Source organism: Lolium rigidum, chromosome 1 (genome assembly GCF_022539505.1).
Source record: "Lolium rigidum isolate FL_2022 chromosome 1, APGP_CSIRO_Lrig_0.1, whole genome shotgun sequence".
Lineage (NCBI taxonomy): Eukaryota > Viridiplantae > Streptophyta > Magnoliopsida > Poales > Poaceae > Lolium > Lolium rigidum.
In genome coordinates, this window is record NC_061508.1 from 187,375,187 (window position 1) to 187,385,443 (window position 10,257).

Below are 10,257 nucleotides of genomic sequence, written 5' to 3' on the forward strand. Positions count from 1 at the left end.
GCTAGGCGCAGAAAGTGTAAATCAAGTAACATCAAGAGAAGAAGCATCAACATCATAATTTGTTCTAATAATAGAATCAAAAGGCAACTTCATTCTCTTTCTAGGGAAGTGTTCCATACCTTTCTTAAGAGGGAATTGATATTTAATATTTCCTTCTTTCATATCAATAATAGCACCAAAGGTTCGAAGAAAGGGTCTTTCCAAAATAATAGGACAAGATGCATTGCATTCAATATCCAAGACAACAAAATCAACGGGGACAAGGTTAGTGTTAACCATAATGTGAACATTGTCAATCCTCCCCAAAGGTTTCTTTATAGAATTATCAGCAAGATTAACATCCAAATAACAATATTTCAAAGGTGGCAAGTCAAGCATATCATAAAGTTTATTAGGCATAACAGAAATACTTGCACCAAGATCTCATAAAGCATTACAATCAAAATCATTGACCTTCATTTTAATGATGGGCTCCCAACCATCTTCCAACTTCCTAGGAATAGAAGCTTCAAGTTTTAATTCCTCTTCTCTAGCTTTAATGAGAGCATTTGTAATATGTTTTGTAAAGGCAAAGTTTATAGCACTAGCATTAGGAATTCTAGCAAGTTTTTGCAAGAACTTAATAACTTCAGAAATATGACAATTATCAAAATCAGAACCATTATGATCTAAAGCAATGGGATCATTGTCCCCAATATTCTGAAAAATTTCAGCACTTTTATCACAAACAGTTTCAGCAGTTTCAGGCAATTTTGCATGCTTTGTATTAGAAGTAGAAGCATTGCCAACACCAATTATTTTACCATTGATAGTAGGAGGTTTAGCAACATGTGAAGCATCAACAATACTAGTGGTGGTAATAGTCCAAACTTTAGCTACATTATTCTCTTTAGCAAGTTTTTCTTCTCTTTCCCACCTAGCATGCAATTCAGCCATCATTCTAATATTGTCATTAATTCGAACTTGGATAGCGTTTGCTGTAGCAAATGACTTAATATCTTTAGTTTCATTAGGCATAACTTTCAGTTTTAAAAGATCAACATCACAGCAAGACTATCAACCTTAGAGGCAAGAACATCAATTTTACCAAGCTTTTCCTCAACAGATTTGTTAAAAGCAGCTTGTGTACTAATAAATTCTTTAAGCATGACTTCAAGATCAGAGGGTACACTCCTACTATTGTTGTAAGAATTACCATAAGAATTACCACTATTAGAAGGATATGGCCTATAGTTGTTGTTACCAAAATTATTCCTATAAGCATTGTTGTTGAAATTATTATTTTTAATGAAGTTCACATCAACATGCTCTTCTTGAGCAACCAATGAAGCTAAAGGAACATTATTAGGATCAACATGAGATCTACCATTAACAAGCATAGACATAATAACATCAATCTTATCACTCAAGGAGGAGGTTTCTTCAACAGAATTTACCTTCTTACATTGAGGAGTCCTTTCAGTGTGCCATTCAGAGTAGTTGATCATCATATCATCAAGAAGCTTTGTTGCAGCGCCCAAAGTGATGGACATAAAAGTACCTCCAGCAGCTGAATCCAATAGGTTCCTTGAAGAAAAATTTAATCATGTATAAAAGGTTTGGATGATCATCCAAGTAGTTAGTCCATGGGTAGGGCAATTCTTTACCAAAGATTTCATTCTTTCCCATGCTTGGGCAACATGTTCATTATCCAATTGCTTAAAATTCATAATGCTACTTCTCAAAGATATAATTTTAGCGGGAGGATAATATCTTCCAATGAAAGTATCTTTACATTTAGTCCATGAATCAATACTATTCTTAGGCAAAGATAGCAACCAATCTTTAGCTCTTCCTCTTAAGGAGAAAGGAAACAATTTCAGTTTTATAATATCCCCATCTACATCCTTATACTTTTGCATTTCACAAAGTTCAACAAAATTATTAAGATGGGCAACAAGCATCATCGAGTACTAACACCGAGAAAATTGCTCTCTCATAACAAGATTTAGTAAAGCAGGTTTAATTTTATAAAATTCTGCCTTAGAGAGCAGGTGGAGCAATAGGAGTGCATATGAAATCATTATTATTGGTGCTAGTGAAGTCACACAACTTAGTGTTCTCAGGAGTATTCATTTTAACAATAATAAAAATAAGTAAAGCAAACCGAATTAAATAAAGTAAAACAAGTAACTATTTTTTGTGTGTTTTTGATATAAAGAAAGCAAACAAGACAGAAAATAAAATAAGGCAAGACAATAAACAAAGTAAAGAGATTGGGCGTGAGAGACTCCCCTTGCAGCGTGTCTTGATCTCCCGACAACGGCGCCGTGAAAAAGTGCTTGATGACGCGTGAAGCACACGTCCGTTGGGAACCCCAAGAGGAAGGTGTGGTGCGTACGGCAACGAGTTTTCCCTCAGTAAGAAACCAAGGTTATCGAACCAGTAGGAGATGAAGGCCACGTGAAGGTTGTTGGTGAAGGAGTGTAGTGCGACGCAACACCAGGGATTTCGGCGCCAACGTGGAACCTGCACAACACAATCAAAATAGTTTGACCCAACTTAACAGTGAGGTTGTCAATCTCACCCGCTTGCTGTAAACAAAGGATTAAACGTATGGTGTGGAGAATGATGTTTGCTTGCAAAGAACAACAGAGAACAATGATTGCAGTAGGTTGTATTTCGGATGTAAAAGAATGGACCGGGGTCTACAGTTCACTAGTGGTGTCTCTCCAATAAGAGAAATAACATGTTGGGTGAACAAATTACGATTGGGCAATTGACAAATAGAGAGGGCATAACAATGCACATACATATCATGATGACTACTATGAGATTTACTTAGGGCATTACGGCAAAGAACATAGACCGCTATCCGAGCATGCATCTATGCCTAAAAAGTCCACCTTCGGGTTAGCATCCGCACCCCTTCCGGTATTAAGTTGCAAACAACGGACAATTGCATTAAGTACGTGCGTAATGTAAACAATACAAATATCCTTAGACAAAGCATTGATGTTTTATCCCTAGTGGCAACGAGCACATCCACAACCTTAGAACTTTCGTCACTGTCCCAGATTCAATGGAGACATGAATCCACTATCTAGCATAAATACCCCCTCTTGGAGTTACAAGTATCAACTTGGCCAGAGCCTCTACTAGCAACGGAGAGCATACAAGATCATAAACAGCACATATATGATAGATCGATAATCAACTTGACATAGTATTCCATATTCATCGGATCCCAACAAACACAACATGTAGCATTACAAATAAATGATCTTGATCATGATAGGCAGCTCACAAGACCTAAACATGATGACACAATAGGAGAAGACAACCATCTAGCTACTGCTATGGACCCATAGTCCAAGGATGAACTACTCACACATCAGTTCGGAGGCGGGCATGGTGATGTAGAGCCCTCCGGTGATGATTCCCCTCTCCGGTAGGGTGCGGAGGTGATCTTCGAACCCCCGAGATGGGGTTGACGGCGGCGGCGTCTCGGTAACTTTTCTCGTATCGTGGCTCTCGGTACTAGGGTTTTCCGAGACGAAGGAATATATAGGCGAAGGGGCAGCGCCGGGGGAGCCAGGGGGCTCCCTCCCCACACCTGGGCGCGCCAGGGGGGTGGGCCGCGCCGCCCTATGGGGTGGCCCCCCTGCTGGCCGCCTCCGACTCTTCTTCGGTATTCTGGAATCCTCCGTGGAAAATAGGGCCGTGAGCTTTTATTTCGTCCAATTCTGAAAAATATTTCCTGTGTAGGATTTCTTAAACCAAAAACAGCAGAAAACAGTAAATAGCGCTTCGACATCTTGTTAATAGGTTAGTACCGGAAAATGCATAAAAATGATATAAAGTGTATATAAAACATGTGAGTATTGTCATAAAACTAGCATGTAACATAAGAAATTATAGATACGTTTGAGACGTATCAGTGGCCGCGCTACCCACCTTGCCACCGCCATACCACTCCTCGCGTGGATAATATTCAGCTACCGACCTTCCTATCAGCGCGATCAGTTGTGTGTGCCCTACGACCTCCTCTGAGAAGCGACCTAGAGATGCCCCAACAGTGGCCCCGTCGCGCATCACCACACCTCTACGTTGTGCATGACGACGTCGCGGCACGAGAAGTCGCAATTGAACCCTAAAATCGTGGTCACGCGGCCAGCGAGCAAGCAGGCGCAACTCGGGAGCAGCGACCATGTGCGGAGGTCAGCGAGCAGCCCCGCGACGAGCAAGCATGCGTAGGCCGAGAGCAGCGACCAATAGCCACGCAACCCGATGCATCGGGAGCAGCTTCTGTTAGCCGATTCCCCACACGCAGCCCCACGGAGCACCATCGGCCGCGCTAGCGCATCCTTCACAAGGAGGGTGGCTGGACGGGGCAACACAAGCGCGACGCGGCGGCGCTGCACTAGCGGAGGAAGAACGGCGGCGTGGTCCGATGTGGGAAAGGGAGGAAGAGAGAGGAGAGCTAGTGGCGAACTGGATGATATGTGGGTCCCAGTACTGAGTCTCTAGCCATTGCCACGTGAGCGAATACAGAGCTATACGGCGAGCTAGTAACCTAGATGAAAACTATGATGTATTTAGTTACCGTACGTTACGTTTTGAAAGGTCGGTAACCGTATCGATTTGAGTATTCAATTTTCGGCCTCCATACCGATTTACAAGGCAATTACGCTTTTCGAGAAAAAACTTTAACTAACAATTTGGTCAATAAAAATGTGATATATATTACAAAAAGTTATACCATTGAAAACTTCTTTTGAATATGAATCCAATGGTATAATTTTTATGGCATATATCTTACATTTTGTTAACTAAATTTGCAATTAAACTTCTTTCTTGAAATATGTAATTGTCCTGTAAACCGGTATGGAGGTAGTACTTGTGATGCATTTTAGCTTTTTTAATAGAGGGAGTAGATTATTATCAAAACCGTTATTTGTGGATTTGGCATGTGATTAAGCACCAACAACAGCCCACCGAAGATTCTGGTAAAGAAAAGTTGGAAAAATTTGGTCCCAGCCGACACGAACATGTGCGTGTACCGCCCGCATTATCGAAACCTTCCGTGACGCCGGCCCCAACCAGTTCACCACCAGCTCGATCCATCCATCTAGCGGTGGCGGAGACAAGAGCATCACTTAAAAGCGAGGCCCCGTTGCGAAACAACACACTGACACCATTCCAGTACCACTGTACCTGCATCATATCATACAGGAAGAGCAGAGCAGCAGCGTAACATGGCAGCACGCCTGTCCCTCCTCGTCGTTCTGGCCCTCCTCGCCGTCCTCACGGCGAAGGCCGACTTCGACGAGCAGTTTGAGGTGATTGGCGACCGTGACCACATCGGGTACAAGGACGACGGCAACGGCGGGCAGGAGTTCTCTCTGGAGCTCGACCAGGAATCCGGCTCCGGCTTCAAATCCAAGAACAAGTACCTCTTCGGCGAGTTCAGCGTCCGGATGAAGCTCGTCGACGGCAACTCCGCCGGCACCGTCACCTCCTTCTACGTAGGCCCATCCCTTTCATCCGTGCAGAGGATATGTATCTTGTGTGCTTTTTTTTCTTCTTTCCTTTTGGCTAATGAAATGAATGCCGCTGGATGTGTTCAGCTGACCTCCGGGGAGAGCAGCACCCACGACGAGATTGACATCGAGTTCATGGGGAACTCGAGCGGGCAGCCCTACGTGATGAACACCAACGTCTGGGCCAGCGGCGACGGCAAGAAGGAGCACCAGTTCTACCTCTGGTTCGACCCCTCCGCCGATTTCCACACCTACAAGATCACCTGGAACCCCAAGAACATCATGTACGCGTCCAATTCCAAGTTCTTTCCATCCAATTCGACTAATGTGTTCGTACAATTCCAACTAATTTGGTTCGATTCGCCCAAATTCGCCATTGCCAGATTCGAGGTGGACAACGTGGCGGTGAGGACGTTCAAGAACTACGATGACCTGCCGTTCCCGACGAGCAGGCCGATGGAGGTGCACGCGACGCTGTGGGACGGCAGCTACTGGGCGACGCAGCACGGCAACGTCAAGATCCACTGGAGGCACGAGCCCTTCGTGGTCTCCTACCGCGCCTACCACGCCAACGGCTGCGTCCACAGCAAGAACTCGTCGCGCTGCCCCGACGGCTCCGACGCGTGGATGCACAGGGAGCTCGGCGACGAGGAGCTCGACACCGTCGCCTGGGCGGAGCGCAACTGCCTCTCCTACAACTACTGCGCCGACGGCTGGCGCTTCCCCAAGGGATTCCCCGGGGAGTGTGGCCGCAAGTGATGCAATGAATCCATCTGAATTATAGCTGGCCACCCCAGATTTGATTAATTTTTGTTTCTTACAACTGTTCATTCATTCCATTCGATTCCACCATGGACATGTACCCCCTGTGCCATTTCCCGTGTAGATTTGTAGCGTCGTCGTTCCTGATTTGGTACCGTTTGTTTTCATGCCGAGATCAACTGAGAAGGATGAAAGTGTAGGTGTGAAGAATGTAACTAAATCGAACATATAGTTATAAGGAATGTTGACATTTCGTCTTGGGTTTGTGACATCTTGTCACATGTTCTGTTCAGAAACTTTTGTAGGATTGCGTTTCCTGACTTTTTTGTAAGATAACGACGATGCGTTTCCGACCTTTTCTTGCAGATAATGATGGACGCGTTTCCAATAGATTCTTGCAAGCTGAAATATGATTGTTGATGGGAAGCAGACAACTGACAACTGTCTGCTTCGTTGTTCCTTTCCTCGGTAGCGCGCATTGAGTGACGGCACAGCTGTGCACACAGCGCTGCCATGTTCGAGCGGTGCCCACTGTCCGATATACCCCTCTCTCTCTCTCTGTGGTCGGCTGAGGGTACTCGGTACGAAACTCCATAAACCATGTGACTTGTGAGCTCTCGATCCTTGTAAGGGTACGGGGCGACACATATTTATGTCCGTTTGCGTCGGTCACGGACGTAAAAAATGTCCGCATGCGTCTGTCCCTTCTCCAGCGGCAGTGACGTATTTATTTGATCGCATGCGTGATTAGAGAGGAGAGAGAGGGAAAGATTCTGTTTGGAGTAACGCTACACTTACGGAGTGTTAGATGTATATATCTGTCTATTGTAGTTTTCCCATATGTTAGAGGGCTTTCTGCATATGTGCACCTGTACATGTACTATATATTGTGGCCTTTGGCCCCCTGGTAATACAACAAGCATATTGCTCTAACATGGTATCAGAGCAAATTTTGGTCCTATTTTTCTTCTAGGTCGTGCGTCTCAGCTTGTTCCGCCGGCCTCCGCCTTTTCTCCGCCGGCTGCTGCCGCCGGCCGTCTCTCCCGCTGGTTGCCTCGATTCCGTGCGAGGTCTCCCGCCTCAGATCCCCCGTGCGAGGTCGCCCGCCCCGCTCTGGGTCGTTCGCCCCGCTCTGCCCCGCTCTGGGTCGATTCCGTGCGAGGTCCTCCGTCCTGCTCTCGCGCTCTGCTCCGTCCTGCCTCGACCAGGCCTTCCAGGACCTGCCGAACGCGTGCCCCATCAGCAAGGAGGCCAGCTTCTTCTACGACTCCTGCGTGCTCCACTCCCGTGCCTGCCCGCCCCGCCTCGATTCTTCCTCTCCCGGCTCGGCCTGATCCCGTGCTCCTCGGCCAAGATCTGGTGTCTCTCTCCTCTTTTGGCTTCGTTCGCACCGGCCCCTGCTCATCCCGCGCCGGCCGCCCTGTGATCTGGTTTCTCTCTCCTCCGTTGACTTCGATCTAAAAAAAAGCAAAAAAAAGAAAAAAAAAAGCGAAAAAAAAAGAAATACTGTCGTCGGCTATGACTTCTTCCGCTGATCCCGCCTTCTCTTTGGGTCTCCCTTCGGTACTTGGTATTTGTTCGCTGCCTCCGTGTATGACGGCTCGCCATTCTTCGTCGCCGTTTGCGGCCTCTTCACGCGACTCGCCGCGCTTCCACCGACTTTTGCGGCCTCTTCATGCGGCTCTGCCTGCGCTTCGCCGACTTCGTCTACGTCGGCCTCTTCATGCGGCTCTGCCCGCGCTTCACCGACTTTTGCGGCCTCTTCATGTGGCTCTGCCCGCGCTTCGCCGACTTCGTCTACGTCGGCCCACCGCTCTACATCGACTTTTGCGGCATCTTCCCGCGGTTATGGCCGCGCTTCGTCGACTCCGTCTACGTCGGCCTGCCGCTCTACATCGACTTTCGCGGCCTCTTCACGTGGTTATGACCACGCTTTGCCGACTCTGTCTTCATCGGCGTGTTGCTCTCCGTCACCCCCTTTGGTGGCCTATGTGCGTGTGGGTGATAGCTCCTCGTCGGCACCTGATTGTACGTCGACCTCTCCAGTCGCGCCCCTCTCTGCGCATGAGATAGCGCAGCTTTACCGCCTGCTTGATGCTTGGGATTACAGTTTACGTCAGCAGTTCCAGGATCGTCAGCAGGCTGGCTCTTCAGGATCTTCTGCAGTTGCACTCTCTGATCAGGACATTCTCAGGGGTCTTCGTGGTCTGCTCGCTACTCCAGACTCTTCCTCGCCGAGCGCTGCTGGTTCTATGACTGGCTCTTCTGGCACTGCGCGACCACCACTTTTTACACAGTCAGGTACGTCCCCGTGGTATCTGGATTCTGGAGCTGATTTCCTACGGAATATGACTTACGCGCTGACGTGTAGGAAAGGCAAGGGATTGCATCCCGAAAATCATGGAAGGTGGGAGCAATTCATCCAACAGATTTTCTCCACGTTTGTCCGTAGGATTCCCGTAACCAAAGCAGTCCGTAAGTCTAGCTTTATTGTTCTGTTTGTGTGGCTAGGAATAAGCGCATGCGTGATTAAAGGAGGAGAGAGAGGGCTGCATGTAGCCCAACCAGACACAAACGGACGCGCGGACGCGTCCACAGAGACGCATTCCTGGCGCATATTTGGTCCACGTTTGCGTCAGGACGGACACTGCGAACATTTTGCGTCGCCCCGCTGGAGGACGTTTTTTTGTCCGCGTAGACGCAAACGGACGAAAAACGTCCGTTTGCGTCGCCCCGCTGGAGATGCCCTAACAAGGTTCGCCACATCACCTTTGGATAGGCAACCACTGGCTGCTTGCTTGCTCCCAAGCCCCCACATTGCCGAACCAAAATTTGAGCTAATATTTTGCAACCACTTCAAACAATAATTTACAATGTTAAAACATATAAATTATTTCACGACATAGGTCAAAAATACAAATTCAATTATTCATACCAGCATCAAAAAATTGCAATCAAACAAATTCAAGAATAATGGAGCATTTCCTCTTTGAATCCAGAAATGCTCAATTAGATTATTCTGTAGTTGAGAATGAACAACTGCATCTCAGATTTCTCCATGCATCCGGTGGAAAGCGGCAAACTAGACTGGTACCTGCTCAACCTGAGCAAGAGGTCCCTCTAAATCAAATGGATGGTCATCGTTCGCAGGTGCATCACGCTCACTCTCAACGACCATGTTGTACATGATCACACAAGCGTTCATCACCTCCAACAACTGAGACTTCGACCAGTTGAGAGCAGGGTACCGAACAATGGCAAAACGATGCTGGAGCACGCCAAATGCCCTCTCTACATCCTTGCGACATGCTTCCTGGCATGTCGCAAAATAAGCTTCATTCTCCGAAACAGGATTTGAAATTATATTCACAAATGTAGCATACTCTAGATAAATGCCATCCGCTAGATAGTACCCCTTGTTGTATGGGTGGCCGTTGATCTCAAAGTTGATGGCGGAGCATGTCCCTTAGATAGCCTTGCAAACACGAGAGAGCATTGTAGCACGTTGATGTTGTTGTGAGTTCATGCCATGATGAAAAAAGTGTGCCAAATCCAGAGGTCATAATCAACCACTGCCTCAACTATGACACTGCACTCTCATGTGTACCCCTTGTATAGCCCTTGCCAAGTAAATGGGCAATTCTTCCAACCCCAATGGATCCAGTCGATACTTCCTAACAAACCAGAAAAACCTCTTGCTCCATTTTTGTGCCAGGATCTGAGATGTATCTTCTTCATTTGGTGCTCTCAAATAGTCTGTCCCAAACACTGCAACCACCTCCCTTCAAAACCTGGTGACTGTCCGAAGCCTGTTGACCCAGCCATATGCAGATAGTAATCTGCGGGAGCTCCGTATGCAAGATAGCGCATAGCATCCACGCACTTCTGAACTGATGAGAATCCCCATAAGCCGATACAGTATTTGTTGCACATGAAATATGTGTCATACTCCCTGACAACACAATCTTCATGA

General features: G+C 46.9%; 1 protein-coding gene across 1 annotated transcript; it reads left to right on the forward strand.

Annotated features, from left to right (window-relative positions):
- The first annotated feature begins 5,195 nt into the window (after positions 1 to 5,195).
- On the forward strand, positions 5,196 to 6,552 carry LOC124682832 (xyloglucan endotransglycosylase/hydrolase protein 8-like). Its single transcript, XM_047217442.1, has 3 exons — positions 5,196 to 5,507; positions 5,610 to 5,806; positions 5,906 to 6,552. Exons 1-3 carry the CDS (start codon positions 5,238 to 5,240, stop codon positions 6,279 to 6,281), a joined length of 843 nt encoding a protein of 280 aa, XP_047073398.1. The 5' UTR covers positions 5,196 to 5,237; the 3' UTR covers positions 6,282 to 6,552.
- Positions 6,553 to 10,257: the final 3,705 nt, after the last annotated feature.